The sequence below is a fragment of the Argentina silus genome, assembly GCF_951799395.1.
Source record: "Argentina silus genome assembly, chromosome: 6".
Taxonomy (NCBI): domain Eukaryota; kingdom Metazoa; phylum Chordata; class Actinopteri; order Argentiniformes; family Argentinidae; genus Argentina; species Argentina silus.
In genome coordinates, this window is record NC_139660.1 from 17,393,436 (window position 1) to 17,410,014 (window position 16,579).

General features: G+C 46.1%; 1 protein-coding gene across 1 annotated transcript in view; it reads right to left on the bottom strand.

The window, feature by feature from the left end:
* hmcn1 (hemicentin 1) overlaps positions 1-16,579 on the bottom strand; it is a gene marked incomplete at its 5' end in the record, with an annotated part of 87,957 nt that overhangs the window by 54,897 nt on the left and 16,481 nt on the right. Inside the window, 10 exons of the mRNA XM_083672345.1 lie at positions 517-658; positions 3,789-4,058; positions 6,517-6,638; positions 6,985-7,129; positions 7,356-7,619; positions 7,855-7,975; positions 12,505-12,611; positions 12,944-13,115; positions 14,751-14,873; positions 15,024-15,182. Coding sequence (XP_083528471.1) covers positions 517-658; positions 3,789-4,058; positions 6,517-6,638; positions 6,985-7,129; positions 7,356-7,619; positions 7,855-7,975; positions 12,505-12,611; positions 12,944-13,115; positions 14,751-14,873; positions 15,024-15,182 — 1,625 coding nt within the window. The remainder of the gene's footprint in view (positions 1-516; positions 659-3,788; positions 4,059-6,516; positions 6,639-6,984; positions 7,130-7,355; positions 7,620-7,854; positions 7,976-12,504; positions 12,612-12,943; positions 13,116-14,750; positions 14,874-15,023; positions 15,183-16,579) is intronic.

The following is a 16,579-nucleotide window of genomic DNA, read 5'->3' on the forward strand; positions in this document are numbered from 1 at the left end:
TGGAAGAGGGCCAGAGGGTCAATACATCTGATGAGCCTCGAACCAAAGCTTCAAATGTCAAACGCGCCACTTTCTATTAGTTTTCTATTCCCACACTAAGAGAAGGGTTACAGCGGTTGCTTGCCTAGGTACATTAGAACCCCGGCCAGACAGATGGGCTTAATGGACTGGGTTGTAACACCAGAACAGACTGTGAGAACAGCGAAGAACCCTAGTAACAAAATGGTAACATCCCTAACACCACAAAGAATAACGTTGCTAATGATAATAGTATGTCTGTTTTTACCACTGTGCCCAAAAATATTAATGGACAATAAAGTATAATTTTATTCTATCTTAATTCAAAGTAAAAACATGTGCGAAACCCTTGAGCCTCAGAACCACAGCACACCAAACGATTGTAATAATAAGAATTATTAATTAATTATTACGAATAATTATACAAGACGCAATAATAGCCCTCTGTCTGTCTGACCTGACCTCACCTGTCTAAGAGGTGAAAGGTCATGACCTTACCTGTTAGAGCCCATGATGAACATGCCGTTGTGGGTCCACATCACGAGGGGGGCGGGGTGACCACTAGCAAAGCACCTGATCCGTACTTCTTGTCCGGTCACAAAGGTCTGGTTCCGGGGTTCAACTGACACCTGCGGGGGCTCTGGACAAGAGATCAGATCACAAAACGTTATTATGAATGATGTATTGATGAAGATTGTTTCCTGCCCAGGGACTACAGATGAAAATGATCTATCTAGCTAAATCTGGTTGTTGTACATGGTCCCTGACAAATAAATACAAAAATAGATAGTAGAAAATCTGTTTCAATAATGACTGCTCTACTTTAGGGTTTGGTCCAGTGATCTATTAATGTTTTTCATGTGCACAGCAAACGAACAGCTTATTTAGTGGTTCTGTGCTAGCGTTGCTAATATACACATATACATATATACACAACCCCAAGCTTTAGCCCTGCTATGTGTTAAAGCATACAGGTCCATTATGCAGAGATAGTTTCCCAGACAGTTAGGCTCTCTCATAACATACACACTTCTACATTGTTCGTACTGAATAGGTGTAATAGAACATAAAAGTTGTATTTTCACTGCAGCGTAAAAATTGCTGCCCATAGCTACAACCAATAATGTTTCATAGCATATCTTTCATTGTCATCTGTCTTTTTATTGGTGAAAAAAGGGAGGTATATTGATTCCAGACCCTTTTAAAGCCGCAGAATCTGCAGCGATTTTCCAATGGATTCATGATGTGTAACTCATCCCTAAAAGAGTGTTTTCCCGATTTTTCCAGGCTGCCAACTTGAAGCTGAACCACACCAGACTCCGGTCTTCCCAATGTAGAAGACTTACAGGGGGATTTCGGAAGAATAACATTCCCGTTCCCGTTTTTTATTTGGAATGTCAGGAAGGGATTTCAGCTCAATGACGGGGAGACAGTTCTTTCATTCTTTAGACACCAGCAGTAAATTCTACTGTAAGACCTTTTTTCTGGGAAGTCTCAAAGAGGGGGCTAGGACATTACTTATTAAGTTCAAAAGGCGGAGAATATACTGTATAGTAAAGTAGGTGTGTTGGAATGTGTAACTCCACTATTTTGGATGATAGATGCATTTTACTGTTCTGCCAATAGATTTACGGTCATTATATTTGATATATTACAGCCATGTCTCAAAACAAATTGAAACAGTTTGAAATGCAATGTTTTTTTACGATAAATCTCAACAGCACCTAAGGCTCCACATGTCCCCTCATCTCTAACCTACTTCTACTGTGACATATATACATATATACTCTCGGGACTCTCTGCCCTTGTTTACCTCCACCTGTACATGTACCTCCCCTCTGCTCACCTGCCTCTGCCCTTTCTAGCTCACCCTGCCCTGGCGGCAGTGACGTCTGTGACCAAAGGGTTCCTAAAAGGAGAGACACATACTTCTTCCCTTACACAGCACACTTTATGTGTCAGGATGAGGCCTGTCTTTAGCGCCCCCCTCCCCCCCTCCTTCCCTCCCTCCCTCCCTCCCTCCAGTGCTATCCTGTCCCTCTGTTCTCCCGTGTCAGCAGCCAAAGCCCACTTCAAAGAGGGGCTAATGACTAGGATGGGATTGACCAGGGAGGTAATTAGAGAACCCAGAGGCCTGAGGACAGCTGTTCAGGAGGGCAGAGGGAGAAATAGGAAGAGAGAGAGAGAGAGAGAGAGAGAGAGAGAGAGAGAGAGAGAAAGAGAGAGAATGGTAAAGGGACATAATGAAGATATATGGGAATAAGAGAGAGAGAAATACGGACAGAGGATGGCACATCATAAACACATGAACAAGAGACAGAGACCAACAGAGGTAGAAACACGCAAAGACGGGAGTGTGCTGAAGCCACCCACCAAACCCTGGAAAAGCTTTTTTTTTCGGTCCATTGAGCAACTTATCACTCAATGAGCTGAGCAAATGACAGGGCAGGGCTGTGAGGCTCACTCCAAACGTGTCTGCAGCTCTGGTATTAAAGCCTTTAGCCCCTCAGTAAGTATCACAAAGCCCCAGAGCAGGTCTTAAAGGCCCCACATTGTCAGCCAGTGTTTTGCATCCAGGCTTTTCTTTAAGAAAATACTCAAAGAACGGAGGCAGAGAGTGGTGACATTAGTCATTCACAGAGCTATTTGGGAAACTATCGCCAGATATAGCTAGGAGCAATTCTCAATAAAATGTGCTGGTGAAGGGGGGTTCGGAGAGTTGTGTATTTGATTCTGGGCGCTAACTTTACAAACAGGCTAGCCACGTCACACTTCGGAGCTCTGCAGCTGTATGTCAGGGAACGTAAATCGTTTTTAGGACTTCATTGTGCATTGTTCACTAACATTGCGCAGCACCAGGATGTCATACAGTAATCCAGTAAAAAAAAAAAAAACTAATGTAGGCCTTTAACCCCTCACAAGCCTCTCTCACACTCAAGAGTACCAGGGCACACAACACTGTTTGGAAAGAGGCGTTATGACACATTATGTAGGCCATGCTTATAACTCGAGAAGGGATTTTTACATTCAGGGTTTTTTGTGAGACTTGAGATGGTTGAATAACACAGACAGTGAGATAATGTTCCTGATAATGATTAATTGGAAATTGAAGTCCCCTGTAAGTAAGTGCCTCGTCGGGCGTCCCGGAGGGCCTCTGGCTGAGCTCATCTGCTAATGGTGGCTTTTATCGCCGTCTTACATCGCCATTTCCTGGTGGAACGCCGCCAGAGCTCCACGCCAGATAGCGAGGCAATGTTTCCGTCTGTCTGACAATGTGTTCCTGATGCTGTGTCAGAGAGGTGCTACGTCCGCTACAGTAAGAGGTGTTCTGCGATGGAAACCCCCGGGGTTAGACTGAGAGCGCTGACTGAGAGCGCGGCGTAAATCATTTTCACACGTCCCATAAAGCATTAGGCTGAGTTATCGGAGCCCAGGTGCGCAGGGAGATGATCGTGTGTTTGGGAGCGGAGAGGCTGCCTCGCCAAGAGTCACATTCCCCAGCGGTGTAAATCTCAATACGTAACACAGACACACTCCAGCGACACACGCACACACACACACACACACACACACACACACACACACAAACTCAGACAAACATATTCTGTACACACAAAGATGAACAAAAGCTAATGCATGCATTGACAAACTAACTGTATCTATGTACATACACACACCCACACTCTCACATACTGTCTACAATCACAAAAATTGCAGATTTAAAAGCTGTACAGGCAATCGTTAGTTTCACAATACACATATAAATATACCTTGTACAGTGAGGTAAACGCGCTCTGCAGTCACTCCTCCTTCATTGGTGGCGACACACTGGTACCAGCCGGCGTCGTCAGTGGTGACGGTGTGTATCTCCAGTGACAGGTTGGCGAGAGGGTGTATCCGGGGGTCCAGGCGGGCGTCAACGCCCCCTCTCAGCCAGGTGAGGTTGAAGCGGACTGTACTGACCACATGGCAGGTAAGAACAGCATTGGCGCCTGGAGACACTGTTGAGTTACCAGCTATGGTGATGGCTGGAGGGGGCTCTGAGGACACAGGGAGGAGGATGAGTGAGAGTGTGAGTATGTGTTTTTAGTTCATTCTGTTCATTTTCATTCATTCAATCAGGATGTCCTCTCTAATATTTGTCCAGAGAGGTCTTGGGTGTGTGTGTGAGAGAGACATAAAGGGCACACACACACACACACACACACACACACACACACACACACACACACACACACACACACACACACACACACACACACACACACACACACACACACTATACTGCACAATGTTCACCCACACATCACACACAACCCTGGAGCCCTGCTCTGCTTCATTGTGTCGTCAATCATCTCTTAGAGGTGAACTGAAACTATGCAAGAAAAACAGGGGAAGGAGACGAGGGGGGGAGAGGGGAAGGAGCTCTGGCTCCGATGGAGGGTAGAAAACAGAATGATGGGGATTTCATCTCGCTTCCTGGGGGGGTGACATAACAGGAGAGGGGGAGAGGGGGTGAGTTTGAGGGGGGTAAGGCTGTCACCATGTTAATAATATTACTGGCCCTGTGACAAGACAAAGCCCGGGGTGAGGGAGAAGGAAGGAAGGGACTCAGGACAGGGACAGACAGAAAGGGACTGACAACGTTTTCCAGTGTGCACAGTGAGTTATGGTAATGTGTTCTATTCACATGTTCTGCAGATCCCTCCCTGGCCTGGCTTTCTCTTTTCTTGGCTTCTGTTCTCATTCTCCCTGCTGTATTTTGAGATATCAGTGTGCTAGCCTCTATTTCCTTGCCACTCTCTCTCTCCCTCTCTGTCTCTCTCTCTTGCTCTCTCTCTCTCTGTCTCTATCTCTCACTCGCTCTCTATCTCTCTCTCTCTCCGTTACCCCTCTCTTTCTCTCTCTCTCTCTCTCTCTCTCTCTCTCCCCCCCATGTCTCTCTCTCTCTCTCTCTCTCTCCTACCCCTTTCTCTCTCTCTCTGCCATCTCTCTCTTTCTACTTCTCTCTAACTTCCACCAACGAGGCTCCAGCAAACTCCATCCAAAGCAGGAAGTCAGTAAATCAGTATTTGAGAACAGCGAGGTGCCTCTGCAGAGTGCATGGTGTTAGTTAAGTTGGGGCTAGTCTGTTGGGGCTAGTCGGAGTGTCAGATCCAGGAGCCCTGATACTAGAAGTACTCCTCTGCATGTCTACTGCACAGCTTGCCTTATGTGCTTCAGTCAAGTGCAGCGGTTAGATAATACCTCTTCTCTCCTTACAGCACAACAGCAATGGGAAGAGCAGCATGCAATGTCTTATGATGTCATACAAGGACATTGTGAAATGCTGTATATTAGACCATATATGGTCATAGTTCCATAATGCTTCAGTAAATTAGCGTCCACATCATGCACATCGTACCGTGGCCCATGACTTCAGGCTGACGAGACATGGACTGGGGACTAGGGAGGTCAGCCTGAGAGCTGAAGCTAGAATCTCCATAAGCCTCCATTCATTTATAATGCAGTCATACAGGCCCAGTATTTCAGCACAGGATGAACATGCAATGACCCTAAAGCCTATAAAACCATAACCACATCCCCTGGTGCTTGGTTGCTCAAACTGTACGTAATCAGAACATTCCCGAAGAAATTCGCTGTGTGTGTAGGTCAATGTCCCATTGAGCATGACGTAAACTAAACTGTTTCTGTTACTGCTACATTGCACTCAAGGCATCTGTGGCGTGTGTGTGTGTGTGTGTGTGTGTGTGTGTGTGTGTGTGTGTGTGTGTATGTGTGTGTGTGTGTGTGTGCGTGCTTGCGTGCGTGCGTGCGTGCGTGCGTGCATGCTTGCGTGCGTGCATGTGTGTGTGAGTGTCAGTGTGTGTGTGTGTGTGTGTGTGTGTGTGTGTGTGTGTGTGTGTGTGTGTGCGCGCGTTTGTTCACGTGTGTGTGTGCGCCCTTGCGCTGCAAACAACATCTTGTGTGATCCGTTACACACCATTAAACATCATTTATACACAATATAATATAATGCATTACAGGTCTTCACTGCTAGTTGGATCACATCCAACTGTACCACTTCATTACAACTGTACATGGAGTGTATCTACCCATGCCATGTTGGGGAATACTCAAATGGCCTAATTCACTGGGAACCTGAGAATTAGACTGTGTCTGTTGCACTCTTTTACTACTACCACTACAATCTACTTGAAGAGCCATTCAAAACTGAAATGATTTAAATCCAGTTAATTTCAAATCAATGTTAGAAAATGTACTAAATGTGCATTTTGACTCAAACATATCCTATATAGCAGGGGAGGCTGGTGGAGGCAGAAATCAGAGGACAGCCTCATTGTAATGAGGAATGGTATCAAACACGTGTGGTTGAAACCATTCCTCATTCCATTCTATGCATTAAAATGAGCCTGTTCTCGATTTCTACCTCCACGATAGCTGAATCTGGTTTACCATGGAGATGACAGAGAGAGCAGGAGGGATACGGTGTCCTACCTGAGACGTCTAGGAATGTTCTGGCACGTCCGGTCCCAGCGCTGCTGATGGCGATGCACTCATAGTGGCCTTCATCCTTCAGAGTCACCTGGGGTATGTCCCATGATGCACCGTCTGACTCGCTGAATAGGAAGGAGACACACAACAGTTGTTTACATTTACATTTACATTTAGCAGACGCTCTTATCCAGAGCGACTTACGATAGCGACAAGTAAACTGATGCAACACAACATCACAATCATCGCAAGTAAGACTTTTCTAGAAGAATAACACATTCTGTGTGACACAGTAGAACTACAGATCAGTGGACACGGTGGGTTACACCAAACCAGCGTGAAGTACAAGGAGTCCTTGGCTTTTCCTGACCACATGGTAACATTTAAGAAATGCTTCCATATTGTATTGGGAAAACCCTGCCTTTCACATATTCCCATCTCTCCCCTCCATGGGGTGGAGTCAGTGTTTACCTAAAGAGCAGGTCCACGCCAAGGCGGACACCCTCCCTGGTGAAGCGCAGGGTGAAGGGGATCATGCTGTCCACCTGGCAGGAGATGGCCCCTCTCTGGAGGTAGTACCCTGGGGTGGTCAGGGGCATCAGCACCTTGGGGGCCTCTGAAGGGGCAGGACAGGAGAGCACAAGACAACAGCAATGTTTTACATCCAATACATTTGCACAAACTACTGTATATGAATGTAATTTCAACTTACTTATAGTTATCTCAGTGACTCAAATTGCATTGATTATCTCTCAAATTACATATATTTTATATCTCATATCACAAATCACTGTCTGTATATATATTCTATATCTCAAATCACTGAAAACCAGGACACTGACCAGGAATGATGCTGGAGAAGGACACACTGGAGACCCTCTGGAACAGGAAGCCGTCTTGGTCATATCCTGTCACACGCAGGAAGAAGGCCTCATTGGGTGGCACAAACTCTGTGATGTTCCAGATTCCAAAGGGGCGGCGGTCAGGGTAGTACCGGATGGGGAGGGTTTTGGTGATCCCGCCTGTGATTGACAGGAGCTCAAGCCTATCGGCGCGGGCCGGGGGGAAAAGCCCTGTGGTGTTCAGCAAGATGTAGGTGGGGATACCTGGGAGATGGAAGGAGAGATGAGGAAGAGGAGAGGATGATGATGAGAGGAGAAGGCAAAATATCCCAAAACAGAAATGAAACATGCCTGCAAGTTTTATGTGAGGCAAAATGGCAAAGGTAAGGACACAACAGAATGTAAAATCCCCAAGGGAAACACAAAAGCTGACATCACACTACCACCTCAAAGGTGTGTTCTGGAAAGTTAGTCCTCACGGTCCTGTGACCTCACTGACCTTGCACTGGGCGGCTGGAGGTCATCTTGAAGTCAAGAGTGGGTTTCCTGGAGAACCCCGAGCGGAAGTCGATGGTGCTGAGTCCTGAGATGCGGACGGAGTGTCTGCCTTCGCTAGCCGTCTGCAGAAACAGATATTCAGATTCAGATTCAGATTCAGATTTAGATTCAGAAAACTTTGTCCTTAAAAAAGGCAATTTGTTGTACAGCAGCAGTTCACACAAACTACAGAGAAGCAAGACAACAATATGGGCTATGTGATGCTATGTGAAGCAGGATGGCTGTATATATATACTGTATTCCACACAGTCAATCAATATAACAAGTTTAAAAGCCCAAAATAAAGTGAAAAAGGTTCACAGACAAACCATGAATTACCACTAAAGCGTCATTTTCAGAAAATGTTGGAAAGTTGGAACCACATTGGTCTCTTAAGTTAATCAATCTGTACTTTGATCCACATATTGGATAGGAGCAAGGGTGCATTAGGATGAACAGTCACTAATATAGCCAGAATTTATCATCACCTGCCTTATTAAAAGCAAATATTACTGTTTCATAAATGTTCAGGACTATGCCAGAAGGGTTGGGTTGATCCAACAGCAAGATGGATGTTGGAAATGTCCAAATAAAGCCATGCAAATGAATTTGACTGTCTTTTAACTTTGGGCAAGACTCAAGAGCAGTTGGATAACAAACTAAGGAGAAACTATGTAGGCTGTTTCCGCTTATGTAAACAGGCCATTTAGAGTCAACGAGAACAAAGACAAAAAGAGTCTCTGTCAAATCTCAACTGTGAAACACGCGTATGGTGATTTATGCAGGAGCACAACAAAAACATAAAAAAAGACACAAATACGACAAGCCTTGCAGCCTGACAGTTATAACTTTAATTTGATAAACACGACTACTATAATCAGTGAAGATGAGTTGGGTTTATTATGGGGTCTTCATTATACAGAGCCCCTTTGAAGCATGGTTGAAATAAAGACTCAGTAATTACATTTGAAATACAGGTTTGTGAAATGTGGAAAATCCTCACCTAACAGACAAGAGAGTTCACTACAGTCATTAACAATGACTCATAGGAACACAGCATCAAACTTCAACCAGTAACATGGAGTTGAGAATTAAAGAAAATGTATACAGTAGGCCTAGAGTTGGACTGGGTTCAGTTGGTTAGGTAACACTACTGTATGTCTTCAAATCGTACGCTGTGAGAACGATCTAACAACACAGCAATTGCAGCATTGCTCCACCTTGCTCCAACTCAGCCAACCAAAGACTATTGAGTACATGTGATAGGTATTCAAATGAGCGTGTGGGGGGTAATGTCAGCCTAAAGTGAGAACATTACCCCTAAGAGCCCAATACCCATTAAAGTGCCCATTAAAACGCCCTAATGGGGGACACAGGGTAAGGAGACAACTACATTTCTTTAGTTGACAGAGACAATAGGGTCATAACTAGGAGGGTAAATAGCCTGTTCTACAAAGATTGGGGAGTGGCTGGTTTGATTATAGGGGGCCTATGAGGCCGGGGTTCCAATGCCCCTCAATAGTGCTGCTCCTGTAATCAACCTAGCCACTCCCCTCTTAGACACAGCAGGACAGGCAGGCCTTCCCATGGCCACACCCCAACTCCCATATAACCCAGGGGGGTCCTGAGGGCTGGCCAAAGCACTGCCTGCTCTAAAGTGTGAATGTTCATTTCGAGCGGTGTTGGAGTTAGAGAGAAAAGCAAAGAACACAGATTCTGTTTTTTTCGGGAGGGAATTCTGAAGTGCTTTTGAGGTGCCTTTCATCAAACCCCCAGGCCATTGTCTTCCAACAGATAGCACAACTACGTCCACACTGATACTACTGAATGTCGTTCAGGCACCCTGATGTACAGTAAGACAATGACCTCCAGGGCCGATCTTCACTCCTCCAGTTAGACAACAACACTGTCAGACTCTCATCAGCTGAGAATCCAACACTGATCTAAAACAGAGAGAGATCCATAACCTCCCCCAGTCTCAGTTAGAACATCTTGAAATACTGAAGCTTAAAACTCAAACACAAAAACATTCTTTATTCTCTTTTCTCTTTCCCCTGCTTTTGGCAAGAACGTAGCTCAAACTTCAGTCCCTGAGTCACTTAAAAAATACAGTCCTGCTGCTTTTTCCCATTTCTTTTATGACTGGATGTGTTGAGGGAGCTCCGGGAGGACTGGCTGCTGTCTGCTGAGCTGCACGGTGAGAGATGGAGTAGGGCAGACTGCCACTGCAATCCTCTGGGTTGTTTGCATACTTTTCAAATTACAACCTTCCTAAACTATTATCATGGGTCATAAAACACCAAGCAGTATGAAGCCAAGACGCGTTCATCGCTAAGGTCAGCGCTAAGGAGACCAACCTGGAGGATCTCTGGGAGAGGATTTATACACATACAAACACACACACACAACCACACACACACACACACACACACACACACACACACACACACACACACACACACACACACACATTGGAATTAAAATCTGAGAGTCTAGATAGAGCAAGAAGAACAAAAAGCAGGGGTGATGAGGGGAAGGCAGGGGGTGATGGGGCAGTGAACCCACCCTCCATTCCTCACAGTATCCAATTAAAGCCAGATTAAAAAGGATCACATTCTTTCACACACAATCTATGACCATTGCCTTACACTAAGGATGTCATGGTCCATTACCATTGAGTGACACAGGATGGCAAAACGCAGAAATCTCCACAAACTATTCATCCAGAGCCTTTGGACGGCCTGGGAAACAGTTATAGATGAGGAGGTTATTTTTATGAGTGTGAGTAAGGAAAGGTCTCCTCATGTGGGGGATCGGGGCTGGAACAAGCATTGTCCATGAAACAGGAACAACAATACAGGATCAACACCAGCCCCTGGGAATTGAGGGAAAAGAGAGCCAGTACTTTGTCCTCCTGTGATCCTCAGTCTTAAGTACCGAGGAACATGGGGCGAGAGAGAGAGAGACAGAAAGAAAGAGAAAGAGGGACACATTTTTGTCTTTAGATTATGTTCCTGGTTCTTGATGTTCCGGTCTGTTTGGCATCACTGAACACTTTCCTTAGAAGTGTCTGGGGCCTGGGAGGGCTGTTGAGACACTCAGGGAATGTCTGAACTGTTAAAGCGTGATCAGAGGTCATGTCTTGCTATGTATTATTTAGACTAGGTAGAGAAAAAGGACAAAATATCAGAGAACTTTTCACCTTAGATTGTGTAACAACCTCAGCCCAGTTTAGAAATGGACCCATCACAAACTGTTGTAAAACAGGCCCTTCATACAGTCAAAACATGGCAGAAGCCAGTCATCGCACAGTCTCAGCCAAATCCAAATGAAAGCCTAGCCGTAACATACAGCCAACTGTCAGTTGTACAGCCCTGGCAGAGCCTAAATGCAGTAATGTCAGTTCTATCAGGGTTCAGTGAGATGACTCAGCACAAGATTAACCTTTGGGTTAAGTGTAGACACAGCTGGGAACAAATACATCAACCTCTGGTCAGTTTTATCCTTCTGTACTATCCATAAGAAAACACATACTGACTGGCCTGACGTTCTCATTCGGCATGAAAACACTCCCCAAGAGAACACACACACACTAATCAGGCCAGAAAAGATTTCGCCTACCCTATGAACAGAACATAACACTAGTCTAGCGCTGAGCAGGAAGGTATGAAGTCATTGGTGGATAATGGGCTGTCTGGGATTTCATGGGAGAAGGGCAGGGGCGATAGAGAGGAGACATGAAAGAGCCTGAGGAGTGATATGCAAGGACGCAGGGCGCTTAGCGGGTGGTTGCCCTGGCAATGTCGATCAACAACAACACTGAACTGGACCAAACTCCAAGGGACAAAAACAACTGCTGAAGCTCTCCGAATCGACCGCTGAGCTACAGAGACCATCAATCTGTCCAGCTCGCAGCAAAGCCCCTCAACCCAAACCCAACACCACCCTCTTCCTGAGTCCCACGTTCATCTCTCCGTTAATCATCCTTCGCTGAAAACACAGAACACAGCACTGCTGAGGACATTGAAAGTGGCCCCTGCGGGGCCTTCAAACATGCATAGGGCCCTACGACCCGCAACAAATCACTCAGGTAAAAATGCGTGTCATTTCCTGCCGGTTAGCGTTGACAGAGTCAACACCCCGCTATTTCCACCTCCCCCTGTTTCTGCCCCCTCACAGCAGGAAGCCAAGGGCCCCGAAAATCAGTGGAACAGAACATTGGAGGACCCAAACACGCAGCATGATGACACAGCAAACAAACAAGCACCTATAGCCTTTGACCCATCTTCATCTTCATCTGACAAGGCTGTATGTGAATACTGTTAAAATGTCCTTTCTATCAGATGTATACATTCACAAAGCAAAGCAGCGTGCATGGCATATCGATTACGTCCATGTCCATCTAAACATCTTGATATATTACTGTAGTAATTCAGCTTAAGTGCCTTACTCAAGGGTACAGCAGCGGTAGCTCCCTCCTGGGGTGTGAGCTGTGTGAACTGATTGCTAGGCCATACCACTGACCTATATACAGTTAGTCATGTTAAACGACTGCCCAGCTTTGCATTGCCCAGAAATGCATTTCCAGGTAAAGAATGCATTGTTTGTTTACCTTTATGGACCACACTCCGGGCTCCGGGTCCTTGATGTTGACGACCCTGGCAGAGTTGGGAATGTGTAAGAGTTCATTCAGACCGTCACTGATCCCTATCAGCTTTCCTGTGGAGACACACACACAACACAAACGATTTCTTGGCAGCTCCAACCAAGCCAACCAAGCCAACCAAATCCAACAAACATTCACAACTTATAGCTGAAGGAAACTTTAAACCACTTGGCCTGCTTTTAGAGAGTTTCTGGCTGAAACGTTGCACTTATTAAATTGATTCGCAAGCAGAGAGAGTGTACATTACTTCTTCTACGCACCTGTTGCAAAGTGATTACTTCAGAGACTATTTCCTGTGTGCAAATGCCTTTTTCTAGTGAAGATTACTGGCCACACGGTTGTGTTTGTGGCTGTCTAGCACAAGTACAACTGAGGAGTAGCCTACCCTGGGGGTTGCGTATCTCGATGTCAGGTGCTGGGCCGCTGAGGGCCACGGTGACCTCCTTCAGGCTTGGGTCAAAGGGGATCTGCCAGGTGTTGCTAACCCCAACATAGTGGTCTGTGGACAGCAGGTGGACCTTGGAAGACTGCACCGCCTCTTCCACCCACTTCAGAACCTACAGCAGGGCACAGGGGAGGGAGAGAAAGAACATGAGCCACACGCATACTGTATAGACTGGTGCACTAACTCACACATTCTCCATCTGTCTCTCTCTCTCATTCTCTGGGTTTTACACACACACACACACACACACACACACACACGCGCGCGCGCTCACACACACACACACACACACACACACACACACACACACACACACACACACACACACACACACACACACACATGCACACAAACAAAGAATATACCCACTACAGTATACTGTATACTGCCCCCTTCAATTTCATTAATCACTCATCCAGTGTAAGGCTCATTAATATAGGCAGCAGCTGTAAATTGACCAAAACCCCCCAGTTAATTGGTCCGGGTTTCTGTCAGGCAGAATGGAATTGAGACTATTATTTTTTGCCTGACATTCCAGTGGTCCGTCTTCTCTGACAAAACTACAGCCCCATAAATCCCCACTTCCCCCCCACCCCACCTATCATAACCATCACCATCTGACCCCCCTCAGCTGCAAGGTCATTCCCTCAACATGTGCAAGGACATCAGGGGGGAAGTTGAGATTCCCCCTGCACCCCGACCCAGAGCCCCAGCTCCTGTTTGACCTAGCTCCTGTGTGATCCAGTCCCAGACCCTCTTTAAGCTCCCTCCATCAACCCTCTCTCTGGGGCTACGTCACGGCTGTTAGCCCCCTGGCCAGACCACACTGAAAGATCTGTCAAGGGGAGGTCATACGAGGCAGAGCCAGGTGTAGAGGGCCTTGGCTGGGGAAGACAGAGGGAGACCCCAGCCTCTCTTCCTGTGAGACCATGGAGGTCATGGGGGGCAGGTGGGTGCTGGGGGACGGTTCAAGACGACTGGAGAAGTTAACAAGCAATTACTCTTGTCAACTCGTCCATTTCCCCCCTCCCTCCTCCATCCCTTCATTTGTGAAAAGTGACTTGTAGGACAACCCTCATACAGTGGGGGAAAGAGAGTATGTCTCTTTAAAATTGAGTCTAATGTTTCCTTTTTCCCCATTCTACAATCTCCTCACCCTGATAAATAGCAATAATGTTCCAAAATGTATTTGCTTGTTCCAAAAGTTTGGATTTCTGTTTCTTGGAACACATAGACTGCATTCATCAATCTGTTTTAGAGCCATGCATCAATCAATTAAAGGTCCAGGCTTGGACCGGCCTACAGTATAGGACACAAGAGCAATAAAACCTTCCACTGGTGCTTTATTTACATGCCGTATGGGTACAAATCGGGCCAAAATCAGGTGCTGCAAACTCAATGATCCTTCCACCATCCGTGATTCTACTATATAGAGTATGTGAACTGGAAACTGGAACTATAAGTCAGAGATCAGTCATGTGTTTCTGCTCTACTGTGACACGACTTCTTTCAAAGACCTGAGCGGAGATTAATCAACCTCAGACTCCATTACTGAGGGAGAGCTTCTTGAGGTAGACACATGTTTAAGAATGAGGGTGAGAGAGACCGAGAGATACTACTAAAGAGAGAACACAGAGATACTGTAGATGATGAGATGATGACAAAATGAGGGGGTGGGAAGGGGGTGCTGGGTGGGTGGGTTAATGTTGTGACAGACAACACCTTGGTCCATTCAGCCTTCTCTTACCTCGTTGACCTGTTTCTTGTCCAGGTGGAACACCTGTCCAGAGCTTGTGGAGGCGATCTCCTCGTAGACCTTATAGCCGATATGAGCCCGGTCATCACAGTCCCCCGTCAGCACAAACACCACCTACTCACAACGCACACACACAAAACAATGGAACAAACATATGCATCAGAAGACACATAAGAGACAATAGTATCATATCAACAGCAAAAGACCGACAATATTGTCTAGTGATTGAAGCTCTTACCATGGCGACCTGCTACTGTACTGTACCTGTGACTGCTTCTGCTGGATCAACTGCAGGACCTCATGGGTCAGCTTGTAGTCTTTCGATCGAGCATCTGTGAAGACGTAAATGAAGGACCCCGGCAGGGAGATCTCCAGGGCGATCTTGATGGCGCCAATGCTCATCTCTGGGCAGTCTCCACCTCCCTGGTGATCAATTATGAGCCAACACAGACATATTATGTTCAGTATCATAATGTTCTGCAATGTTCTAGGCTGCAACTATGTAACACATCTCAATTTCAACTTACTACATTGGACATTCACAACAAGTCTTGATTCCGCACCTATTTTGCCTACAAACATTTGCAATGCAATGGTGATACGGTGCTTTGCTTCAGCTTGTAACATAAGGGAAGCATGACACAATGCCAACTATAGAGGGTCTGTATTACCTACAGTAGGATCTGGACTGGGGCTAATACAACTGACTATAAAAGTGTACTTTAGGGCTTCTGTAAATAACTATGACATTTACTGATGTGCTGTATGTACTTTAAGACTGTCAATGAGTGGGCATTTGTTCTGCTAAATGTTAATGAATACTTGTGCCTGCCAGTGTGTAGTTTCATAAAAGCTTCATATCACATTTATGAAGGCTTTTAACCAATTAGTATTTTCTTCAAAACTTTTTCATGGTGAGATTGCAGACATAAGCCTCAAGTCTAATCTTCTTAAGCATGTATAGAGGGCATATTCACCTCTGCTGTCCTTCTCAATGTTTGCATGTCTGTCCCTTAAGTTTATTTTCTCTCCCCCTCCCCCTCTCTCTCTCTCTCTCTCTCTCTCTCTCTCTCTCTCTCTCTCTCTCTCTCTTTCTCTCCATCTTTTCCCCTCTCTCTGTGGGGTCAGAGGGAGCTGTCCTCTCCAGCATTCCAGGAGACACGTGTCTGTCTGAAGGGAACGCTGGGCAGCCTGAAGAACATCTGGAACTGAGTGATCTGTGTTTCCAGAGTACAGGGATGGAATGTGAGGACTCTCTCTGTCCCCCCCCTCTGGCCCACTATACACAACCCCATCACCCCCTGTGCACTCTTGTCCCCCCCCCCCCCTGCGGCTCCAAAATATAGATGAGCACATATAGATTAGCTACCCCACCAACTCAATACCCTGAGAGCAAACTAGTGGACTGTACCATTTAAATTAGCATTGAGGGAGGGGTGTTAAACTGTATGGCTGACCCATGGAGGTTGATGATAACATAGAGGTGAACTATTCTAGATGCTGTATCTACACTGCATAAAAATATAAACATACAAAAAAATACAATGAGTCCTCCTAATGTCTTGTATTTGGCCCCAACTCATGGCAGAGGCTGTGAGAGGTGAGAGGAGTTAGGAGAGGTGAGGGGAGTTAGGAAAGGTGAGGGGAGTGAGGAAAGGTGAGGCGGTGGGGAAAGGTGAGGGGATGAGGAGAGGTGAGTGGGGTGAGAAAAGGACACACTGGCACAGGAACGGAGGAGGAAGCAGGATCTCTATGGGGGTACCATGTTACACAGAACACCCCGCTCACATGCCAAAGACCCCAGCAACACACGCCAAGGA